The sequence below is a fragment of the Agelaius phoeniceus genome, chromosome 7 (genome assembly GCF_051311805.1).
Source record: "Agelaius phoeniceus isolate bAgePho1 chromosome 7, bAgePho1.hap1, whole genome shotgun sequence".
NCBI lineage: Eukaryota > Metazoa > Chordata > Aves > Passeriformes > Icteridae > Agelaius > Agelaius phoeniceus.
This window is the reverse complement of record NC_135271.1, coordinates 30,261,594-30,287,541: the sequence shown is the minus strand read 5'-3', so window position 1 is coordinate 30,287,541 and position 25,948 is coordinate 30,261,594. Positions and strand designations below refer to the sequence as shown.

Sequence of the window (25,948 nt, the reverse complement as noted above, 5' to 3'; positions counted from 1 at the left end):
AGGTAATTTCTAGTGATAGCAGCACAGCCTTCTTGACCTGTCTGTACAGTTTGGGACTGGGATTCTGGTTCTGTAGGAGACTGGTTTGGGCTGAGCTTACCACATTCCTTCAGTAAAGAGGATCTTGCTGTCTTCCGTTCTGTATCCTGAATACTGGAGTTACTGGGCAAAATTTGTTCCCAGAAGGGTGATGTGTGCAGCTGGTAGGTCAATCCTGCTGTAAATTGTAATAAGTAATAATTTGTTTCGTTTTTACAGAAAAGGTTGTGCTCAAGCCTCACGATGTTTCGGTGTTCACCACTCTGAGCGTTAATGGCCGGCTGTTTGCCTGCCCTCGGGATCAGTTCGATTCTTTGGTACGTGTGTGTGCAGTGCTCAGGAACATCAGGGCTCTGCTTTATTTGGACACCTGGCCCTCTTTGCATTTCCACACTTCAGATAAAAACTAGTGGAAACATTCACAATAAAGGGCTTGTCACACTGCAGTAGGGTGAGCCCTGAAAATAAAACAAGCTGATGTTCTAATTCCCTAAAGTATTCCAGAAATCCATCCATCTGATCCACATAACAGAACTTGGTCCCAGTACTCTCCCTGTCACACTGAGCATTTAGGAAGAGCTGAGTATTGTTACCAAGACATGCAGTAATTCTTCATTACACAATAATCTCCTCAAAGTCATAGAGATATATCTTCTAAGATAAGTGTTATCAATTAAAGCATTCTGGAGATTTTATTCCAGCAGTAAATTCCTTAATTTTGTTTTATGTGTCATCCCCACAAAATACTGTGTCAAAATCGGAGATAATTCTAAGTAGAATCACAGAAAATATTCCTGGTAGAAAGTCTGTTTTTTTCTTAGGTAGAATTGCTCATAAGTACTTACAGTTTATACAGTCATTCTAGTGATCTCCATGGGGTCTGCTTTTATAGAGTTTGATTTGACTGTACTTTTTGTTCCTTTTATTTCATTAAAAACAAATGTCATTGCCAAGTCATGTCAGCATGAACTCTATTACTCCTAGCCTTGTTTCAGCCTCCTGTATGCTTTTAACAAGCCACTTAGTATGTATGCCTGATTTCTTTTATGGATATGGTAAAATCTATTCTTTGCTGCTGCTTTCAATTTAGTAACCAGGGAATGCACATCCAGCATATGTAGTTCCATGCAGAGATACCTCTTGTTCAGCTTATTAAATTCTGGTGTTCCCTTAAGGTTAATTAATCCTGCCAAGTAGATACCCTCATGGGGCATGCTACTGTAAAGCAGGGGTGTTGCATCAGTAAAACTGTGCTGGGTACTTATTTATGGCTCTGCATTGTCTATGTACACATAGCTTTTGCAGCAAATTGTTTTGGCTTTCTGTACCTTTTTCCTGTGCTATTTACCATGCATCAAGTACTCAAAGTGCTGCAGGGAGCTCTAAGATATAGGGCTGCAATGTGCTACTTTTCATCAACTAGACTGAATTCAGTAAGAATTACAGGAGTACATTCAGCGACTTAAAAATGGTCCTCAGCATTGCATAGCAAATTACAACCCCTTATCAGCTGCATTTTTTCAAAGAGGTATAAACAAATTAAAAAATGTTACAGCCTTAGCTGCCTCCTAGTTTAATCCTTTCACATTCCAGTTTATGGCTTCTTCCTGTTCATGAACATTTATCCACATATTACATTTGGCAATTCCCATGTGAAAATTGTTCTGGGTAGATGAATTTTCAAATATGCTGTGAGTTTGCATCTAAGTGCTTCTTTCCTAACCTTGGAAAATATGTGTTTGTTATGGTAACAGCTATGTTGTGTTCATCTCCAAATGGGGGGAAAAAAAGACGTCTTTCAATCTGTAGGCAGTTCTCTTTCCACAGATTTCCACAAGTTAGAATTTTCTACACAAAGCTGCTCTACTTTTATTTCATATGTTGTCATAAACTAAAGAAATTTTGTGTTTGTGCAAATCCCAATTCAAAGCAATCTGCAGCTTTTTTTAATATTAATGGCTGTTCTGGATTTTTTAGAGAATACTTTTCTACTATTTTTTAAAATTATAGACGAAGCTTTTAAGGTGATAATGTTCGTGATTTAGTTAAGTTTTTTTAGTTAGTTTGTATGACGATGATAATTGAAAGGAAAGTTTTCCCTAGAGTACAAAGCAAGAATGCATACAGCAGTAAAACCCTTACACACTATGTGCTACTGAGAAAGTGTTTTGATGTATTAATCCAGTCAGATTTATTTCTGTTGCTAGTATATTACTCTTATATAAAATAGGGTTCATTTAGTAGGTTCATTTCTTATATTGCAGCATCTAAATAAGGTCTGTCAGTCTGGCAGACTGCACAGAGTGTGTGCTGGGAAAGCAGCCTGTTGCCATTCCGTGCTCCATCGTTCCTTGTTTAACAAAGGCGCTGAGCTCAGAGTCGGGATGCTCGTGTGTGAGCTCTGCCGCCCTCTCCTGGAGCAGCGCCGCTGACCCGCGCGTTCGCTGCCGCCTCTGCGGGTGTTTCACCCTCCCTTTGCCGGGGGGGTGCTTGGCAGTATCTTAGCAGCACTGCTTCAAACACCTCACCCTGATGTGTACAACAGACTGCTTCACATCTGACTTGATCTCAAGCCATGTTTTAAATCTCTGTTTAATACTTCACCTGTGTGCAAAATCATAGATCACGTCTCATTTACTGGGTGGCATGGAAGTGCCTTTCAGAAATGGTTTGTACTCGGTTCTTTCTCATAAGACTGTGTTTATATCATTTCAATCGGCCTAGCCAGGAATTTGCAATCACAAATTGTGCATCAAATTTGTGTACTGTCAAAGAGAAAGTAGGAGGTTTATTTTATAAGTGATCAGAAGATCTTGCAATCACTGCAGATTTCTGAAGCATGCTAGATATAGCAATTCTCATCATTAGAATCAGGAATATGTAAAAGTATTTGGCTTGTCCTTGGTGGCCTAGTTATTTGTGTATGTGAAAAAGGAAACATAAAAGTTTTTTGGAAAGACCTATGCTCCTAAACAAACACACATGCTTTAGTTAGCACAACGTGTATTATAGATTCAAATTTTAGAACAATGTTAAAAATAACACACTGAGAACAGTCTGGTTTATTTTCTTACAGTGTCTCTGAAGAGCTTTCAGAATTTTCCTGACTATCCTGTGCATACCAGATAGTGGTTTTGCTCATTACCCAATACCTGGGTTTAAAAGCAAATTTCAATTTTACTGCAATTTCAGTTTTACTATTAGAAACATGATTAGGAAAGTGGTCACACTGAAAAAAAAGTTAGAAATATTATGGAATGAAAGCACCAACCATATGATTTAGCCTGTCTAAAATATGTTTCTAATATTTTCTTGTTTGTAGGCACCATTGCCAGAACAAGAAGGACCATCTACTGGTACAGTAGGAACATTTGAACTGATGAGTTCCAAAGACTTAGCACATCAGATGACAATTTATGACTGGGAGCTCTTCAACTGTGTGCATGAGGTATGAGGATCTGTCTATTCAGCAGGTTAGAATCTATTAAAAAATGTTTAGCTGTACATTGTAGCTTTGTGCATTATTTCCAAAACCTTCTCTAAGCTTGATTTTCAAAAATTCTACAGTAAAGCCACCTACAAGTTTTGAAAGTATAAGATATTCTTAATTTTATAGGTAAAATAGAAAAATACAGTTAGACTTCTTCTGGACATGTGCTGCTTGCTGAATAACTTTTGTTTGTTTTGAGGTATTCAGCTGCTTATATATAATCTGTAGTGACACTTTTGCTATGCCTCAGCTATTGTATACTGGATTTGTAACCTGAGTCCTTGTCATCTGTGCAGCTATAAATGTAAACTAAACTGCAGAGCAAGTTTCAGGCTAGATACTTACCTGGTCAGTCTTAGTCTCTTTCCTTGAAGAAACACATCTTCAAAAAGAATTCCAAACTGTTTTCTCTTTCCTAGCTGGAATTGATCTATCACACTTTTGGAAGGCACAATTTTAAAAAGACCACAGCAAATCTGGACTTGTTTTTAAGAAGATTCAATGAAATTCAGTTCTGGGTGGTCACCGAGATTTGTCTTTGCTCTCAACTCAGCAAGCGTGTTCAGCTGTTAAAGAAATACATTAAGATAGCAGCCCAGTAAGTATGCAGTCATGTGGGAGCTGGAAGGGAGGTTCAGTATAGTCAACGTGGTTTTATTTTCTCTTTTCAGACAGCCACACAGAGTAGAGGTTAAAACATTCTGTATTTGGTAATTCTGTCTGTTTTCTTATAGGGCTGTATAGAACCTTGTTAATACATATTCTTCTTTCTTGTGCTACTCTCCATTGCTCCTTGATCTGTGATCTCTTAGGGCCATGTTTGCACATCAAATTTGTGAGAAAATATATTTCAGTTCATTAAAAGAATCCTTCATTTACCCTTCCATACCTTAGCAAATACTAGTATGTGAACTAGTGAATATAAATAAAATTGAGCCTAATTTTCCTGAGTACAGAAATGTTTCTTGTTCTGCTCAGGAGAACCATTCTCAGAATTTCCCTGACTGGGAAAACCAAGAGGGGAGAGTAAAGAGATGCAAGGAGAGCATGGAGATGATGACACTCATGTTACTTTCATTCTGTTTGGGATTTGCAGCAAGTTTGCTGATGATACAAAGAGTAGGGTCCTGCACCTGGGGAAGAGTAACCCCCAGCAGCAGCACAGGTTGGGGGCTGACCTACTAAGGAGCAGCTCTGCAGAGAGGGACTGGAACTGTTGGTAGATGACAAGGTGACCATGAGTCAGTCGTGGGCCCTGGGGGCCAGGAGGGCCAGTGGGATCTTGGGTGCATCAGGAAGAGTGTGGCCAGCAAGTCAAGGGAGGTGTTCCTCCCCCTCTATTCAGCTCTGGTGAGGCCACATCTGGAATGCTGTGCCCAGTTCTGTGCTCCTCAGTACAAGAAAGACAAGGAGCTACTGGAGAGGGCCCAGTGGAGGCCACAGAGCTGATATGGGGTCTGGAGCATCTCTCATAGGAGGAGAGCCCACAAGAGCGGGGCCTGTTTCGTCTAGAGAAAAGTAGACTGAGAGGAGATCACATCCATACATTCAAATATCTTGAAGGGTGGTGCCAAGAGAATAGTTCCAGACCCTTTTCAGTGGTGCCCAGTGACAGGATGAGGAACAAGGGCCTTAAACTAAAACACAAGAGCTTTCACCTCAGCATGAGGAATAACTTCTTGTTGAGGGTGGCAGAGTACTGGAACAGGCTGGCCAGGGAGCTTGTGGAGTCTCCCTGTCCACAGAGACATTCATAACCCAGCTGGACACATTCCTGTGTCACATGGTCCAGGTGACTGTGCCTTGGCAGGGAGGCAGGACTGGATGATCTCCAGAGGTCCCCTCTAACCCTAACAATTCTGTGATTCTGTGATTTATTTTTTTTTCTAATACCTTTAAATGCAAAATATGAATGTCTTGTCTTGCTACTAACTGCTGGGTCTGAGGTTGGATAGCAGGCATTCTTTCTGTCTTCCTATACTGCTATCCAAATTTAAACAGTTTGCAACCCTCATGCCAGAGATGTCAGCCTTGACTCCCTAAAGAGTCAAGAGCAGAGCAGTGACTGACTTCAGAGGGAGCAGGGGTATATCCATGCCCTGCATAGGTACAAATTTTTATTATTGTTATACTCTCCCTCCCTTTCCAGCTCATGGTGTATTTATTGATGTCTGAAAAACAGTTTTCTAAGGTTTCTAGTGTTTGTCTACAGCTCTGGGCATTGTAGCTAGAAGCCTTTAGGCAGTTCTACCAACAGAGATATTGTTACTTGCAGTTGAACCAAGGTTTTAACTTTTTTGCATCATTACATGGAGTTGTGTAAAGGAAGAGATTACTGTTGCTGCTGGGATGCTGCTCTCCTCCCAGTTAGTAATTGCACATAGCTGAAGTCTGTGTTCACATCAAAACTGGGGATCAGCGTGGCTCCTTTCTCCAGGACACCCTGCTCTGCAAGTACCAGCTTCCTTCTGGGATCTACTTTGGGCCCTGCAGTTGGATTACAGTTGGTCGAGGGTGAAGATTTTAAAAATCTGATGGTGGGCATGCAGGATCAGTTTTATATTTAGAACAGAGGACAGAATTTACCTCTTTAGTTTCTAAAAATACACGCGCCACATATTCCATTATCTCACTGCAGAGCCCAGGAGCGGGAAGCAGCTGCCGGGCTGTGCCCAGGAGAGGGCAGTGGCACCCACACAGACGTCGGGGTCTTTCCTAATCTCAGGCATGAAATGAGAAAATGTTGAAATGTGGTCATTAAGATACAATAATAATTTCCATAAACACTTGAAATCAAGTATCCTAAAAATTACAGTTAAATATCTCCTTAATAAACTGCCCTAGCCTGCGAATTCCTCCGAGTCATGGGTTTAATCTTGTGCTATTTACAACAGCCTGACAACCTCCTGTTTACTTCCATGTTTCTGGTATCACTACAATGCTAAAAATAAATAGCTAAAAGCAGTCTGCTCTGCTGGGTCCTCTTTGTCTCCTAAAAGCAGAGAAATCCAAAGCACAAGATTTTCCTCTGTACAAACCAAGAGGGCAGGTTTAATTCCAGCCGCTGGAAAGGCGCTGGGAAGTTTTGCCAGGCTGCTGCCCTCTGTGCAGTGCTGCCATGGTAACAGCTGCTACACATGCACTAAAACAAACACAAAGTGCACCGAAGTTAGAGAGGAGAAAAAGCCCAGACCTTGAAGAAATATCTTTGAGGAAGTTTTGCCTGTGAAGATCCCTGAGACCTAATGAGAACTTCACCCTACCTAGAAGTACTAGACTCATTAGAAAAGTGTTCAGGGAGAGCAGCTCAGTGCTGCACTATTAATCTTAGGCATGACTGGTGGTAACGAGATGCCTTGCACGTACTCATTTTCAAAGATAACTGCTACTGAGAAGCTTTTTTCAGTTCTGTGGCTTGAGGTGCAGATATCATTGCAGAAGGCACATCATTTTGTGTCTGCCACCCCATGCACCCTTGATGTGTGCTCCCAGTCTGTGCAGGCAAGCACAAGGCCAAGTGCTGGCTCCAAGTGCTGTGCACATGTGCTTTCAGTTCCAGGAGCCATGTCACCTCAGCATCTGCTGGAAAAGGATGTAGAGGTTACCAGGTTCATCTCTTCTCCAGTTATTGTAGGAATAAACTTTCAAACAAAGGGGAGAAGTTAACTGTATTTCCAACAGTGAGTTCTTCCCATATTAATTGTATAAGAAAGTCCTTCTGGGATATGCTTGCACATACTCTTATGGATGTCTGCAAATGCAGTTTGTGTGTATTTCCTCTTTGCAGATATATCCACAGGCTATTTAGCAGCCTTCTTGTGTATCAGTGTACTCAGACACTTTCATTCAGTTTTTGAAAATCATTCTTTGTGTACATGTGCATATGTTATAAGCCCAAGGAGCCTGTGAGAAATCTCTGAAATGTGTGTTTATAGAGAAAATGGCAAGATGAATATGCTTGTGTAAGTACGAAGAGACTTTAACCACATACACGTTTGTTTTGGAGACCAGAGAGTGTATGTGTGTGTTTGCTATTCGTCCTAACAAGAAGATTTTTCTGGTACAGTCCATTCTGTGAGGCAGAGCGACCTCTGCTTTGAGGTGGTGCTTTGTGGTGCTTTAGAGGATCCACTTTCTGACATTTTACATGGAGTTTATATGCAGTAGAGCGATGGAGCATTTTGTCTAGTGCCTTACAGGGGTCCTTTATCTGGAACTGAGCTATTTATAGTAGTCCCTGTAGAATTTACTGAATATCTGAGGTAGAGCATCATGTATCTATATGGATTTTAACTGGGACTTTGTCAAATTGTATTCCTTAACAGCGTATTTGGCAAAATATTTTCTTTTTAATATGAAGATGGATTCAAATTAAATATTGCAGATACAGTTGCAGCTGCCTACTTTGTTTGAGCACTAGTGCTGTGTGTTACTAATTATTTTACCCTGACATAATTTATTCCTAATCCTGTCATGGGCTGTGGACAGGTATCTCTTTATGGATTTACTTGTGCCTAGGGAAGAGGTTATCACTGACAGCCTATCCTGCCTGCTTTTCATCTTTATCTCCCCTCAGATCCACTAATGAGGCACTCCCTGACCTGTACTAGTAGATTAAGTTGGTGTAGCTTTAGCATTTCAGTTTATCCATTCTACCTTTGCTCACTGTCACTAATCTGATGTGGGAGAATTTGTGTGAGCAGCTCTGCCAGAAGATCTGAGAGGGCATCAATCTCCCAACAGACAAGCCAGCATATGGGAGAGATCATTTATTCACATGCTCAGTATTCACACAGTGCAGACACAAGTGAGGCCGAGATCTCAAGGACTCACTCACTCAATACATCCAAATCTGGTAAAATGAAGGTACAGAAAGAATAGAATGGTATGGATGGTGGAGAATAGGATGATGTGGCAATTATGAAGTCCAGTAGGATGAGATGATTGCACTAATTTTGTCTGAAGCTAAGGATACCTCAGAGGATCAAAGAGCTTCAATGATGAATTAAAAATATGGGAATCATAGATTGGATCTTGTTAAAGTTTTCCTGGTAAATCACAGAATCATAGAATAGTTTGGTTTGGAAAGGACTGTAAAGATCATCAAGTTCCAACCCCCTTGCCATGGGCAGGAACAGCCCATTCTTCCACTAGACCAGGTTGCTTAAAGCCCCATCCAACCTGGTCTTGATCCCTTCCAGGAATGGAGCAGCCACAACTTCTCTGGGCAGGCTGTTCAGTGTCTCACCACATCAGTGCCCTCCTTTGCACTCACTCCAGCAGATCCATGTCCTTCATATGTTGGAGTCTCAGAGCTGGACCCAACTCTGGAGGTAGGGCCTCACAAGAACAGCAGGGGAGAGCCACCTCCCTTGGCCTGCTGGCCATGGTGCTTTTGCTGCAGCCCAGGACATCGTTGGCTTTTGAGGCTGCAAGCACAGATTATCAGCTCATGTAAGAGTCTTGTCCACCAGCACCCCCAGGTACTTCTCCCCAGGGCTGCTCTCAATCCATTCTTCAGCCAGCCTGTGTTTGTGCTTGGGATTGCCCCAACTCAGGTACAGGACTTTACACTTGGCCTTGTTGAATCTCATGAGGTTCACACAGCCCCAACTCTCAAGCCTGTCAAAGTCTCTCTCAATGTCATCCCTTCTATCCAGCGTGTCAACTGCGCCACACAGCTCGGTGTCATCAGCAACCCTGCTGAGGGTGCACTCAAACCCACTGGCCATGACACTGACAGAGATGCTAAGCCCCAACAGTCTCAATACCAACCCCTAAGGAAAGCCACTCACAGCTGAAGAAACAGAGACTGAGGTGCTGAAATTGGATATTGGCACATCAGCTGAGAAAAATAAGAGATTATTTGCAAAAACACAGTGAGATGCAGTTTTGTGAGGTTTTTTTCTGATAGGCTTTGTTTTATCTCTTCCCTTCCTATTGAATCAGTGAGACCCTGATGCAGACCCAGCTGAGCAGTTGTGTTGACTGTGCCCATCAGATTGTATCTACTCCTTCATATGACATGTTGGATCTTCCATAGCACTCAATTACATGTTACAGTTTTTCCTGCCTGATAGCAAAATCCTTCTGTGCATTAGAGATGGAGTGGGACCTGGAGCTCCTTTTGCCCAGGACCTCTTTAATGAAGCTGGTAACAAATGGCTGCTCTTTTCCTGAAACATACTAGACGTCCCAGAATCTGTAAGGAATAGAAATCCTATACTGCAGGAGAGGTCACTGGCATGGGACATCTCTAGACAGCTGGTCTTCTCCCTTTAAAAAGACTCAGTGGCCCTGTAAACTGCAATGAAGATTGCCTAAGGAGAGCTTCAAGCATTCATTAGTTGTTCAGGAGCTGTCAGCAAGTTCTGCAGCAAATGAAGTTATAAACAGTTGTTTACACTGTTTCTGGTATCCCTTGGGACTGAATTGAGCCCAGTTTCAGGACTGTGTTTCTGGGTGGAGAATTGGTTCAAAGACTAGAATTCCTTGCAGAAGCTGGCACCCAGTGAAGTAGAAAGAAGGGAGGTCATTTTAGGAGGGAAGGGAAAGAAGTCTGCAGAGTGTGGTGAAGTGCTAACACATTGGAAAAGAGGTGTCCACAGGCATGCTGGCCAGGACTGCCTAAATTCAGTGCTAGATGCCTCGGTTCAGCTCTCTTAAGGTAGTCATAAGTACTGCTCTGACTGATATATACAACTTAAAACCTGGACCTTTGTGTTTCAGCTGTAAAGAATACAAAAATCTGAATTCCTTTTTCGCTATTATTATGGGGCTGAGTAATGTTGCTGTGAGCCGTCTCTCATTAACGTGGGAGGTAAGTCTTTGCTAAAATCCTATTCCAGGAAGCCTGAGGGGGACTTGTGCTTGTAGTTAGCAAAAATGTGAATTGGGCCTTTATTATTGATAAAGCTAGATCTACTAATTCAGCTCCTGACCATAAGCCTTAGCTAAGGCTTATGTATTTATTAGTAAGGCAGAATAGTACACCCATGGACATGCTGAATACTCACAGGAGTTAACAAGAGTGACAACAGTGGCTCCTGTTGCTGAGCTAAACTGCCCAACAGGATGAGCAAGCTAGCCAGCTAACCTCTTAGGTCAGCCCATCCTCTGTGTGCCTTCACTTTACTGGTGGTTCAGTGAGATCAGTCCACTGATAATTCTCTTAAATTCATCCTTTGTTTATACATATTATTTTCTGATCTCCACAGGGACTCTGTTGCCCTGTTAAAATGTGGGTTTGTCCTAACCAGTTCTGGTTTTCTCTCTGACATGCATTTCCACGCTTACTGGCATTTTGGTCTTCATTCTCAGAGCTTCCACCTTTTTCTGTGGCTTTGTTCTTTTGTATGAGGGTATAAAAAGGGTGCAGTGTCCAGCACAGTGTAGCCACTGAGAACATACTGGATATCAAAAGCAGTACAGATTTAAATGTGCACACATTTTGTTCATTAGAAATTCAAAATAATTAGCATGACTGAGGTTATTGATGCAACTGAAAGCAAAATATGAACACCTTTAAAAATGTGCTCTTACACAGGAGATCAGACTAACATGTCTGAGGGTACACCAGTTCTGTTTTCAAAAGTACATTTATCATATCAAATCAGTGCTACAGGCAAAGATTTTCTCTTTCTCAAAATAATGAGCCTTTATTTGTGGATACTGAGAGGAGTTGGGAGAGCTGAGACAGTGCAGGACTAGAGAAGAAGGAATTCAATGTATATACTACATACAGCAATCTGAAATCAGCACTAAGTCTGAGCTGGTGAGGGGGCACAGATCATTTGTACATGTGGAGGATTAACTTGAGATCATGGAAATGTTATCACACTCTGGTTCTGTAGAGCAGTTGCTTTAACAAGAGAATTTCTGCAATTTGATTTTTAGCCAGATATATACAGAAAATACTTAAAGACGAACATACCAAGACCTAATTTTTTTTTATATTTCATGCATTTATATTAGTTGCATGCAGAAATTAGATATTTGCAGGTGCAAATGTCCAATTATACCACTTACTTCACAAATACCTAATCTGCATGCATATGCAAACTAGGCACACAGTTGTTGACACACATCATTAAAAATTAGGCCCTTGCTGTGGCACAGTGTAAATAGCTTGCTAGGGTACACACTTCAAATGTAGAAAGTATTGCAAAAAATAATTTCTGCACTATAAAGTCTCTATTAATTTTTAATGTTATCTACTGGTAATAGTAGTCTGAAAAACTCAGCAAATACAGAGAAATTTCTTACTAAAAATAACTGACATGTTCTGATGGTACGTAAAAAAATTACAGTGATCTTTGAAACCAATTTATAACATATCTTATAGTATTTAGAGTAAAGTTATTTAATCTGTGTAACGTACTATGCATGAGGGGGAAAGAGTGTTTAGTAAAGCCCATCTCATCTCAATCATTGCATGATCAACTGACCATTATTTATTTGTGTAGGTATTGTGGACTGAAAAAATATTCATTAATTTGTACCCCAGAAAGTGACGGAGGACCTTTGCTGCTGAGCATGTCAAGAATTTTTCTAATAAATGCATCAGCATGAGCAAAAAAAACCTGGAAATGCCCAGGCCTGAATATGAATGTTTGCAAGGGCAGTTCATCATAGGTATGAATAATTAAACTGATCAGCCCCTGTGCAAGCTGGGTGTAAATTATATTTTCAGATAGCTATAATCAGGGATGTCCTGAAAGCATCCACATGAATTTCCCCTTACATTCTGAATTCAGTGATTGCTATGTGAGCCAAACAAAAATCTGAATCTAAACATCCCAAAGGACTAAATTCAAGTCAGGGTTTAAATCAGGATCCAGGTTTCATGGCTGGTCCCGTCTCTATTTTTAATCTGGTTGCTAGGAAACATGTTGTATTTTAGATTAGCACATTGTTAGAAATATCTGGCAAAAAAAGAGCACTTTCCTGACTTAGGGCGTTGTAGAAGGAACTAGCATTTACAGTAAAATTACTGCACTGATCAGATTTAATTAAGGTTTGCTATTTTTGTTTTTATTAACAGAAACTCCCAAGCAAGTTCAAGAAGATCTATGCAGAGTTTGAAAGCTTAATGGTGAATAGCAATAGATCCCTTATTCTATGCACAATCTGAGATAATTCAGTTTCTGATTTGAATTCCTTGATTCAGAACATTTTATATGTCCTTGTTTGACTTTAAGAAGTTTATGATCCCATTTTAGAGCTGCTAAAACAAGTATGTATGACTAATAAATTATACTCTTAGGAACCTACTCTGAGAGAACTTATGTACCACTCAAAGTTAATCTGGGAACTCAGAAAAGCTTTATCACTTGTTTTCCAATAGTACATATGGGAAATGCTATTTTTCAAGCTGGATTTTTCCAGGCAATACATTTTACTGCTACAACATATGAAAAACTGGATCTGCAGCTGTAAGGAGGGATGAAAAAATATATGGTTTCTTTTATGAAGAATGTTTTTGTAATCATATCTAACCTAGGTATTTGGCATGAAAAAATGTTTGTGTTTAGTGGTTGCATTCTCATTGTGTAACCAGTCGGGGAGAATGATAAAAGGTGTCTGAATTTGCAGATGCACTTTTAAAGTCACAGGAAAAAATAATGTTTTTAATAAATACCATGACATCTAAATTAATGTATATAGTGTCTTGATACATATAATAATACATATTAGTAATTATTTGATTTCTCTTTTTTTGTAAGGATCCATCAAGAAACCATAGGGCCTACAGACTGACTGTAGCTAAATTGGACCCTCCAATAATTCCTTTCATGCCACTGCTTATAAAAGGTAAGCTTGGATGTTACCAGAATTATTAAGTTGAGAGCTATTTGTCAAATATCTGAAGGATAAGAGTAGCAGCAAGAAAAAGCAAAAATCAATCTCAGTGTGAGGTATGATCTTTTTCCATTATGAAAAGCACGATACAGAGACAAGACAAACTGCTTTTGTACATCTGAATATCATACCTCATTTTTATTACTTAAAAATGCTGCACATTAAAACCTAAATTTTTTACTTTACAGCTGCTACAATTTTTGTAAGGGTAGATAAAACATTCTGCTATTTTGTATGGTCATGATTCAGAAATGGGCTTTTATGTGTTTTTTATTTCTATACAGACATGACGTTTACTCATGAGGGAAACAAGACATTCACTGACAATCTAGTAAACTTCGAAAAAATGGTATGTATGACATATTTGAAAGGAAACTTAAAAATACCTCCCTATTCACCTCTTCAAGAGTGAACTTCTCAACAGTGACTGTCAGGGCTAGGGAGAATGAAGGCAGGACCAAGACCTGGCAAAAATAGCCTGCATTGTACACAGAGCCTGGGGCCTCTGGTTTTCTGGAAAACCTCACAGAGGTGGAGAATAAACTGACCCATGCACAGCCAAAATGTTTCCTAGGAGAGGGAGCATCAGGGACAGGAAGCAGAGCTGTTAGAGACACTTTTTAACAGTGTGGGACCAACCTGTGATTTTTAATGCTGTTCCTTCAAACAGGCCTGAACTGCCTCAGGCTGGGATAGTTCTGCATTGCTCCTTGGAGAATGAAAAAAGCATTGCAAAGAACTTGCACAACATATATTTCTTCTTTCCCTTCACTAATGAAAGGAGATGTCTGTGGCTTGATTGCTTTCCTACTGGAAAGGAGAATCAATGATAAAAGGCTAGAGCATGCTCAAATCTGATATAAGTCCTGCACAAAAGCTGTTATAATTTCAAACACCATTGTCAAAAACTGCAGGCAGGCAACTTTCCATTGCAGAAGTCTCAACTGAAACTTGAGTTTCTCAGCAGTGAGAAGACATTTTCTTGGTTGCTAGGGTCATGTTCCTCATTAGTGTGGTTAATGACACCTGGATCTGAGAACCTGCATTAGCCAAACCCAGCTATGGCATCTGCATAGGAAAACCTAACCTGACTTACTGTTCTGGCAGTCAATAGTAGAATCACAGGATCACTAAGGTTGGAAAAGATCTCCAAGATCCCTGAATCCAACTCTTAGCCCAGCACCACTGGGTTCCCCGGTAAACTTTGTCCCTGAGTACCACATCCACGTCCTCTTTGAACACTTCCAGGCATAGTGATTCCACCACCTTCCTGGGCAGCCTATTCCAATGCCTGACCACCCTCAAAGTGAAGAAATTTTTTCTCACATCCAATCTAAACCTCCCCTGGCACAACTTGAGGCCGTTTCCTCTCAGCCATTCAGCAGCCATGCTAGAGCATATTTCCTCTGGCACCTACATGTGCTTGTTCTTAGTAGTACAGTAATCAGAACCACTCCATTCCACTGGAGTTACATAACTCCAGTTATTTCCACTGCACTGTGGAGGCGTTTGTCTGACCCTCTGAGCGCTGATAACTGCAGAGGGGAAAAAAGGAGTACTTTAAGCTCTTTAAAAGACTTCACAGAAAAGTGATCATCACTCTGAGTGAAATCTCTTAGATTTTAATCTGTAGCTCCAGGACAGCCTCTGTCCTTGGTTGAAAATACCCCTTCACTAAGATGAGACATTTTGTAAGTAAAGGCAGTGCTAATGCCTGAGTAAGGGCCTGACCTCACTTTGCAATAATGGCATTCTGTAATTGCATATGCAGACTGTGTTGCCATCTCCTTCCAAAGGCCTTGAGCATTCTACCTGCAGAAAAGGACTTTTTTTCTGCACTGCCTGTTTTAATTAGGTATAGAATTTAATTAGGTATAGTATAGATAGTAAATACTTTGGGGAACACAAAAGGGATCTCAGACTTGCTTGGAACACCTCCAAACCAGAATGGATGGCAGCTGCATTGCTATAGCCATGGTTCTGTGGCTGGCTCCATCATCTCCACCTCACTTGGCCTGTTTACACCTCCTGAGCCAGAAGAGCCAGTACATCCACTGGCCTCAGAGCTCTGTGCTTCAAGCTCTTTATGCCTCATTTTGTGTGAAAGCCACTACAGGAGGGAGGAGTCCTCCTGTAAGCACTTCCCATAGACAGAGGTTCAACAGAGGCTTGTCATTTAAGAATAGTTCTGCACCACTCTGTACCACATTTTGGCACTCACAAGGCCAAGAGTGAATTTTATAGCAGCTTAAACTGATCTATATCTAAGTTGCTGCAGGTCTGCCCTCTTTACCTTGGTCTGCACATTGTCTTATCTTCAAAAGAATGTTACCCCCAGAAAAAGAGTTTACTGGTAGCACTGAAAAGTTTTAAATAATGTTTTATACTGCAAGAATGTAGTACCAGTAATCTGAGTTTTGATAATTTTCTTTAGGAGAGGAATGTGAAGATCAGTTAGTGCATTTTTGATGCTGCATATTTTTTACGGAATCAGTATTATGTCTCATGTTCCTCAACTCACCAGAAAGGGAAACATTCTCCTTTTTTAGTATTCTAAGCCTTTCTTTGGTTGGTATTCTACCTAAAAGCTCACTCTGCTTTTTCTCCAAGCCTTACTGCAAGTATATCTTTCGTCTCTTTATTGTTCTTCACTAGCTCTTCTGCATGCTTCTAGGTGCTTTTACTGCCTTTCTCAACCCGTAGCTGTTCAGAGCAACCTGTATTCAAATTCCACCCACATAATTCGTTCAAATCCTACTGTGGACCTGGCAGTTTTTAGCTTTTTGCATGTGTCATCAGGTCAAGCAAAGAAGAAAAGCCCACTGTTAAACCTCAGTCGCTGCCGCCTACTTGCGTTAAGCTTAAAACTGTCATATCCACACATAATTGCCAGATATTAAACTGTGAAGACAAGACCACTCAGTCAGATAACTCTCAGGTAAATTCTCCTCTCTTTTAAATAAGTATAAGCCCAAGGTGTTTTTGTGATGTTACTCCGCCATTTTCAGGAGAAAAATAGGAACCAGATTTTTCACAGGAATCATGTCCTGCCATTTGTTGTTGCTGTCTGTTTGTTCTGCTACATGATGTTCTGTCATAAGCAGATGGAGATTCCTTAGAGTATTGCTGGGAGCCACTCTTACTGATGTTTCTGAAATATCTTGGTTCTTTGGAAGATTGTTTCCTTTTATGCTTGCTGAAGTTTATGAATAAAAATAACTGGGTAGTTGCCACTGGTGGTGCCACTTGCCACTGGAGGAGGTGGGTCCCTCTGACTCCCATGTAAGCACAGTGATGAAACTGAGAACAGCCTCTGGCATCACGTCTGCATTCTCACCACAGAGCCCTGATCCCGACAGCTGATGTGCTGCTGACAACTTTATTCCTGTAACTGGCAGCCAAAAGTAGAAGTTTGATCTAGTGGCATCTCTTCAGCTGAAACAGCTTCTTTTAAATCTTTCCTGTTTTGCAATGTTTTTGTTATTATTTATATTAAATTATGCATCTTAAAACATGCAGAAGCTGTCAGGCAGTGTCTGAGCCCAGAGCTCCCTGAGTGCCAGAAACAGCAAGGCCTGGTTTCCTAAACATTTGTGTTTCATGGCTGCTTGAGCTCTGCTCAGATCTCTCCTTGTGGCTGGGGCATGTGTTGTTTCTTCATGGCTGGGGAATTCTGTGTGAATAGGCTTTTGTCATAACATAGGAACTTGCACTACAGCCTTTTTCCTGAAGGAGACAGGAGGGCACTTACACAATCTTTCTCTTGTCCACAGCCATCTGTTTTCACAGAAAATTGGTAGGAGCTTTCTTGTGTTTGAAAACTCTGGGTTCTTTTTTCAAATTGAACAAAATTATCTAGAGAAGAAGGGGAAAACAGACAGATGGTGTTGAGCCACATTAGCCTAGTCTTTTTTAGCAACTCAAGCTAACAAAGAAAAAGACTGAGTCAATTTTTTCCTGCTACTCTTTCCTATATATTGATCTTTTCAGTGGTGGAGTGACAGAACTGTGGTATTGGCAGTAGTAAGGGGACATCACTCTGCAGAGCATTGCTGAGCTTTACCTGCTGCTGCCTTTGTGACTGCCTGCTCTTTCTTCCCCTTCCCCATCTTCTGATTCCCACAGATGCCTTATCTGGAGGAGGCTGTGAGGAGTGGGAGGACAGGGACACCTAGCCAGGGAAGAGAGTAACCACATGTGGCAAAATCACAGCTATGGGTAAAGAGGGAAGTTTGTAAACAGACCCATTTGGTTTATACAAGTTGTGGGTAAACAGTACTGAACATGTCAGAAATAGGTATGCTCTTAGTCTTTGTATTTGCACTGTGTTTGTGCTCTTTACTCATGCCATTGCATGAAGCCTTAAAATCCAGCCTGAAAAATGTTATTTATACATTTGTCAATAAGTAGGCAAAATTACTAAATTACTAAATTACTGGTCATTGTAGTGTAAGGCTTTGTCTTCAATAGCAAACAAGACATGTTTTAAGAGAAGTATTGAATGTCTTTTACTTATCTCACTGCAAGAAGCTGTTTCCACCATGGTGTTGCTCAGATATACATTCTAGTTTGGCATATATGACATGATACCAAACCACCTACATCTCTTCTCCCCTGGTGACTTGATAGTACATGTTAGTTGTAAATGAGCCTTCAGAAGACTCATCTATGTAATAACTGAAGGCATATTTATTACAGAGGAGCAAAACTTTTAAAGCTTTTTAAATACTGTAGTTTTAGTTTGGAAGGCACATGGCAATATACACCATTTAAGTGACACTGCTTTTATAACTAAATATTTAGAAAAAATTTGTAAGTGCTTTCCTAGAATTAGGTCTTGGCAGAGAAAGAAGAGAGAGGAAAGTGAGGAAAGTACTGAGCATGACTTTCCTTAGGAACAGGCAATATTTCATACTCTTGACCACTTACTGATTTTTTTCTTTCAAGCCTCAGCTGCCTAATTGCACTCTGACTGTCAGTACAGAATTTTGTATTCATAGACAAAGGGAAGATTCAATTAATTAGGAACTTTATCAGTGCCATTTCTGAAATCATCAGAGAGCCTGAACAAAGATTACTTACTGTGGCAACTTATCCATATGACATTACCCAGCATTATCTCAGGAATAACTCCTGTAGAGGGAGCAGAAGTCAGGAAAAAGCTCTGGAAGTGCTGACCTGCCATGGCAGCACAAGACAGTGTCATGGTGCTGACCACTAATACTTCTTTTTGTCAAGCCTCTTCACCCTTCAGGTGAGAAAATAGGATTAGAGAATTTGTGCATATTTGTTTTCAGGTTTTGTGGAGATGAACAAAAGGAAATTCACACTCTTATCCATATGCAAAAAAAGGGGGCAAACATTCTTTAATTTTTGGAACATAAAGATTATGCAAAAAGTGTGTGACTAATGCCCTTAGTAGTTTTCAATAGCTTATATGAATATTTATAATATTTAGCAACCTGGGTTTGGAATGGATTTGAAGATAATGTGCTGGCCTGCAGCCACAATTCCAAACTGTAAAACTTGAAAGGGTATTGTTGTGTATACACAGCATGCTGGTAGTAGCCATTATTTATTATATTATGCAGTTGGTTCTGTTTCAGAAAGATCCAAATTTAGGTTTGTATGGCTTTTTGATAGTGGTCTTGCTTAGCACTGTGAGTAAACAGAGGTTAATCTTTGCAGGCATTGACTAGAGGTAATCCTCTATTTGAAGAAAAACTGTAAGGAGCAGGCAATTAAACTTCCATCTGAACATTTTTTCTGTCCATGTTTCTAGTTTTCTTGCATCAAAAGAAGGCAATCTAACTTATCTATGAGATTTGGGAATGGAAATTTCACTTTGTTTCATAACCTGTTTTTCTGTTCACTTTGTACCTTACAAAAAGGAACTGTTAGGAGCTTAGACATTATGAGACCGTAGCACAACACTTGGAAAAAAATAGTGTGAAAAGAGCTCTTCAAAGATACATAATGCTTCAGAATCTCCCCATTGGCTTGTGATGCTGTCTTTGGGCCACATTTATTCAGCCTTAACACTCAGTTCCTCATTGGTTTGTATTTCATCATTGCCAGGATAATTCTGAATGCACAGATAGAATCACATCATCCTCAGGAAAAGGCAAAGGAACCCTTTAAAATGAAGTCTTTCAGCCAACTGAAGGAAGCCAGGCAGTTCAGCCTTTAACCAGAAGTCAGACAAGTCCATTGCCACTTCTATTTTTCCTTGCCTAGAAGAGGCCACATAATGGCAAATTTGAAAATAGCAAAAACTTTTTTTAAAAACCTTCACTACATACCCATAATTTTTCTTTCAGTACAGTACTGCATTACAGTATTTATTCTGGATGTTCTGCTTTTTTTGAGAACAAACTCACCACAAGAGAAAAAAGAGTAAAATTATTCCAAAGAACACTTTTTTGGATAAATCTAAGTTTTCACGTATGAAACTAAATAATAACAACTCCAAGGATTATTATGAGATGAGGCTTCAAAACCTAAATACTTACGGGTATGAAAAATTAGGGTGTGTATTAACAATCCATCTAGAAAGCACATCAAACAAAACTAGGTATCTTCCTGAAAATGAAGTGTTCTTAGCAAAGCTTCCTTTGAAGGTAGACAGTCTTGAAACTTCATTGTGTTGGCTGGTGCAGTTCAGCTTTATGATCTCTCCTTGAAACAGTTATTGTAGATGAGTATTTTTTGAACTGGTATAAATCAAAATAGCAGCATCACATAACAGAGCCAAATATGAAGCCACAGAAGTGTGAAACAGTCATTTTTATATGCTTGTGTTGTTTTGACTTATATTTGACTGGGTTAGAGTGAAAAACAGACACTCTTCCATGCAGTGTGTTCTGTCTCAGCCCAGTTACCTTGAGTATTTAAGAGGTTCCATTGAAGTCAGTGGAGTTTATTCACATGCTTAATGCTAAGCACCTGTGAGGATGTTTGCAAGGTAAGGGCCCTAGAGAATCTGCATAGTAATAGTGGCTTGAAGAGGTATGAAAATTACATTAGGATAAAATTTACACTTACTTGAATTATACACGTAGATACATATAACTTTAGGAATAACATAAGCAGATCCAGATCTGGCTTCCCTAGATCTTTTGGGAAAATGTGTTTTAGAAATAACATATTTTAGATCAGTTTCATTTGCTAATACAAGGTGTTATCCACAAACATTTAGGCCCTCATATATCAGTAGCGTTTCTTACGCTGACCAACTGACACATTTTTGTATGCTTGATAGTACATTAAACTGTGTGAGATTATCCATTGTGTGTGTAAGGAATGTCTTACATTGGTGCTTCCCATTCTGGAATGAGAGATTCCACAAGCTTAGTTAATTTGTAACATTTTCATTTAAGATTATAATTGTGATTTCATTTAAGATTATAATGAATTTAGAGGAGCATATGCCCCAGGCTTTCTTGTTCACTAGTAAGAGATATATAATTCCATTTTGTGAGAGCTTATGGCTAACTAGCTTGTTAATCTCACACAAAATTTCCATAATGTATGAAGCAGCCTGGTGAGACTGGCTGTGTTAGAAGATGTCACTGTGTTGGAACACAGACATTAGAGTCTGATAGGGAGTAGCATTTCCTCCCTCTACTTTTTTTAAGCAAAAGAAACTGAAACAAATGTCCTTATTACAGGGATTGAATCAAACTATTTAGCTAACTGCTGAAATTTTAGTTTATTTGACATTATGTAGAACAACTAATTCTGCCCCATACTGGTGGGTATATTATTTCTGTGGTGCTAATTACAGAAATCAGTTAAAATTCTACAGTCCAGAACTAATGTTTTGCTGTATGACTAACCTTAATTTATTTTCTTAAAAATCTATTGTAAAATAACATCTGGTTTATCGCAGCAAGTGTATTGATTGAAACTGAATTGAATGAAATGATGGGGTTTTTTTTGCTGAAGAGGAAGCACAGCCAAGAAGGACTGAAGTGACTTCTGCTTTTTTTTGGTGAACTGTCAGTAGAAGGGTCCACCAAAAGTGAATCCACTTTTCGGGTTGAGTTAGATATACTTGTGCAAAGTAACACTGTGTAACAGGTCAAAGTAACACTGTGTAACAGGTCTGTTTATGAAACTTGGCTGCAGGCCACGGTACTGACAGTGGCCTTCTCACCTGTGAACCGAGCATTCTGCCAGTGGAATCACCCTCATGTGCTTATTTACACTGTCAGCTTCCAGGAAAATGCATTTTAAACTCAAGTTTGTATAAAAGGTGAAAGCTCTTTAATTGCTGAATATATTCTAGAAATGGCCTTGCTGTTAGGAGCTGATAGTCTTTAAATTAACGTGTATATACACCATGGTATTCCTTTTACTTTTTAATGTGGTGAGATGTTATCAAAGAAATGCACATTGAAGGGGCTGATTTTCATTCTTACTTAGGGCCTTTTACAGCATTCAAGCAAGGGAAAGAGTTCTCTGAGTGCATGTAAATTATACTCATGCTTATTTAAAGCCTGTGTAAATGCAAATCACACTCTATACATTAAAGTAGCAGCATTAAAATTATATTTTCATTCATATGACTGCCTTTATTGGCATGTGTCTTCACACTCAGGCACAGAGGTGCTTCGTTTGAATGCTGATGAAATACAGTGCTTGTTCTCTGATTGCATCCCATCTTTTCCTTCCAGCGCATGATTGCCAACACTGTCAGGACAGTGAAATTCTGCCGAAGCCAATCTTTCAGTAAGTGTGTTACAACATCTGTACTGTCAGCATTATCATCAGTAGCTACAGTAATTACAACTAATTCTGTGTGTACCAGAACTCAAGAGCCTGCTTTCCAGCGATTCTTCCATGTTTGGATCCTGTGATGTTTCACAGGGCGAAATATCCTTCAGGAAGCTCTAATAAACCCCTTCTCCTCTATCTCTTTTCCATGCATGTAAATATCTGTGAGGTCTCTACCCATCTGTCAGATTAGAGCCAGTTGAAATTAGACACTGGATTCAGAAGTGGTTGAAATAAGTCTAGCAGGCAGCAGCACACAAATACTTGCTTGGATAAATGCTGTTTTAATATGAAACCAGTCTGGAGACATGACCTTTATAAATGACATAACTGCATAAGGCAGTGAATTTAAAACCTGTTTGTCAGTATAACTACCAGAACTTCTTGAGGCCATGTAAGATGACAGAGCTATATATATGGTCAAACAGGCTTCTCTGTGGGTCTCATCCCATCGAGCTGCACTGTCAGTCTCAGTCACATGCACATTTCCTCAGCACTTCATCCATTTTGACTCACAGTACCCTTCCTCTTTCTCAAACAACAGAATAACTAATATAAAACTATATTTTTATAAAAATAGTTTATTTCCATATGAGTCAAAGCTTAACTGTAGATCTGTAGAAATTTCTGTAGAACATTAGAAATTAAGAAAGATTTTTTTTTTCCTCCACAATCCAGGTCTTCCTGGCTTTGTGTCTTTAATTTTGATGTATTAAGCATGAGTGAGACCTCCACATACTTAGAAATGGAAGCAGATTTTCATTATATATGATATAACAAAATGTCAGTATATTGATCTACTGGATCTAAATTCCATGGTTTTTGTGTGTGTGCATGTGTAATGTAATGTAGATGCCTCAGTATAATTTTTTAGTTGAATTTAAATTACCTAACACATATTACATTACACTGTAAGCTGTTCCTATGGGGCTGAAGATACTTAGAATTTGACTCAGTAGTATTCCATAACTGCTGCTGGAGTAGGTATAATGTGGTTAAGAAATGTAAACAGGTAGTAAATTCTGAGGCTTGAATGGGGCAGCCACTAAGCACTACATTGATACAAATATTTAAAATGAGAATATTGCATGAAAAGAAGCTGAAATCAATTACATTTTGAATCTGTGAAAGTTCCTGGTTCAAAAGCAAATGAGCAGCTTTAAATTGTACTTGTTAGCTGTATAATGTATAGCTAATGACTGATAAGGTGAGGTGTCAAACTGTAACCAAGGGCCATCAATTTTAGTAAATGTAGCCAAGGATGTCCAAAAGAAAAGTTAATTTGTGGGGGTAGTAACCAGAAAGACCATCAGATACGGAGAAAAGGTTTCCAAGAGAGCAATTTCTAAATATTTCCTTTTTAACTCGCCAGGATCTAGTCTTTCCTGTGACAGCTGGTAAGGAGTTGTGCATTTTGTTCAGGCATTTGTCCATTTACGTGTATCAATCCTACATCATTTCTCTTTCACCAGATCCTGATGCAGCCCTAACTAATAAAAACCATCAGGATGTTCGGAGCTACGTGCGGCAATTAAATGTGATTGACAACCAGAGAACTTTATCACAGATGTCTCACCGACTGGAACCGCGCCGAGCATAAACATTTGAAGCAATGATGAGAAACGATCTTTTATCCTCTCAAGGTCACTTGTTAAGAACTTCACTTTCTCTGCTACTGCACTGCCACTACAAAAATAAGCAAAAACATACCATAAGGTCTTGGGCAACGCACAATATACCAGTCTGCTGAAGAACTTTGGCTGAGGAAGAATTTATGCACTGTAGGTGTATGAGTGGCCATGTTGTGAACTGTTAATTCATCTTGAAGTATAGTAAGTGATATCTCATACAGATTTTAAAAAAGGCAAAAGATAGAATAGTTAGTGGGACATGCACAAAAACTTACAACAGTTCTAAGGTAGGTAGTGGATTCTTCTCCCTTAATTAAGAATCTGTATTTTATGATTTATGCTTCAGGTCAGGACCAAAACTGATTGTCAGTTTAGCTTGCTCAGCTGCTCTTGACCTCAGCAGAAGATGGATGTAAGGATCTGATGAAATAATGTAGCTTCAAGAGTGGTCCAAGGTACAGTTCCATTCAGAGAAGACTTACAAATATTTCCATTTTAAATCAAACAAATACTAAGAAAAATTCCTAGTCTTAATCATACTGTCTACTACTACAAGCAGTGTGGCCATTTCAGAAAATTGACAGGACTGAAAATATTTGAATGATAAATAGATTAATCAGTGTTTACATTTTACTCCTTCTTTTTAAATTACCAATCAGGTTTTTACAAAATTCAGTTAAAAAGTAAGGTCATCAAAATCAATAGCATTAAAGGTAGCTAAGGACTGGTTCAAAAAGAGCACAATATGCACAAATGGATTTCAAGAGAATATTTTCCTGGACATTAAAACCTTAAACTTCAGCTAGAATTAATCTTGGCTGGTTAACACATCTTCTGGTCTTACACATTTACAAATATTTTAATTTTCAGCCAATTGTTTGCACTTTCAATAGACTGTAAATAAATGTCAATTCATTATGTTCTAGAATATTTATTTATGTAATAGTTATTGTGCCAAAATAATTCTGGTTTATTTATTTTTAGCATGTTATGAGAGTACAGCTTTTGTCTTCACACTCTGAGCATTTACATGTAGAAGTTGTGTGATCTATCTTTTCTGTAAATAACATGCAGTACCTTATTAAATGTAATTGCTGGAAGGGTTTAGTCACTGGCCTTATTTGCACTTTCAGCTTCATTCCTGCATAAATACCCATGCTACTAATTGGCTGATATATCAAACTTGGCTTGTCATTTGCTGGGCCTCAAACCCGCAGTTGGCCTTTGTGCACTGAGAGATGGACGATGAGATTAAAGCCAGTCAGATCCATCCCTGCCACGGGGATGACAGTCAGGCAGTGACGCAACACCACTGTCTCATTAGCTCATTTGTTTCTCAGGAGAAAACATTTAAATTGGAAGGGTTTAAATAAAGAAGGGATATATTCTTAATTTTAGTTAACTAATTTGTCCTGCTCAGTCACTAATGTGAGCACTACACGCTATCTTATCTTGGGCAGGATTTTACCTCAGGTTAGCAAACTCAAGACCTTGGCTAACAGGGCACTTGAGAGACCTCTGGGTTCAATGACCACGGGGAGGTCTCTCAGGGCCTGCAGCCCTGAAGGGAGGGGTGGTCTGGCATGTGCCCTTTCCCCTCCTGAATGCTCCTGGGGATGGCTGTACTGCTGCTGGGCAAGCCCAGATGGCAGCCAAGTGCATGCCAAGGGAATGACGATGTTCAAATGGTAAAAGTCTTTCCTATTGCATTCACACTGGTTCTGCGCTGTGAAGCTGGATGTCATAAAAATGATTAAGCCTGAAATTAGAAGTTGCAACTATTATCTCATAATTAAGCTTCAGAAATTACCTCATTGATATAGTCTACATTTTGCTTTGGACACAGAGCATATTTTTTTTGGCATTGAGCAGGACTGGGTGGAATCAGTAAACACATACAATTTTTTTTAATCTATAAAAATAATTACATTCTTTTAGTCAAAACAAATTCTGCAAAAGTTGAGAGTCAGTGAGGAAATGCTGACACAGAACCACAATCTGCTTGGTACCTGCATTCTGCAAAGGAAAGAATTACACAGTTAAGAAATATTCTGCAGCATGATGAAATAATTTATTTTAACTTTGCTGTCTGATAGAAGTTCAAGATGATTCAGAGGAAAACCAGCTAATAATATAGAGACAAATTTGT

At 39.5% G+C, this 25,948-nt stretch overlaps 1 protein-coding gene across 4 annotated transcripts in view; it reads left to right on the top strand.

Moving 5' to 3' along the window:
- RAPGEF4 (Rap guanine nucleotide exchange factor 4) overlaps positions 1-24,899 on the top strand; it is a 141,566-nt gene extending 116,667 nt beyond the window's left edge. For 3 of the 4 annotated variants that reach the window (XM_054636579.2, XM_077181399.1, XM_077181400.1), the window contains 9 exons: positions 259-356; positions 3,362-3,487; positions 3,949-4,127; positions 10,259-10,349; positions 12,573-12,623; positions 13,255-13,342; positions 13,675-13,739; positions 22,069-22,123; positions 23,641-24,899. In XM_054636579.2, the coding sequence (XP_054492554.1) occupies positions 259-356; positions 3,362-3,487; positions 3,949-4,127; positions 10,259-10,349; positions 12,573-12,623; positions 13,255-13,342; positions 13,675-13,739; positions 22,069-22,123; positions 23,641-23,768 (881 nt within the window). In that variant the 3' untranslated portion in view covers positions 23,769-24,899. The remainder of the gene's footprint in view (positions 1-258; positions 357-3,361; positions 3,488-3,948; positions 4,128-10,258; positions 10,350-12,572; positions 12,624-13,254; positions 13,343-13,674; positions 13,740-22,068; positions 22,124-23,640) is intronic. The other variant, XM_077181398.1, reaches the window with a different exon arrangement.
- The last annotated feature ends 1,049 nt before the right edge of the window (positions 24,900-25,948 follow it).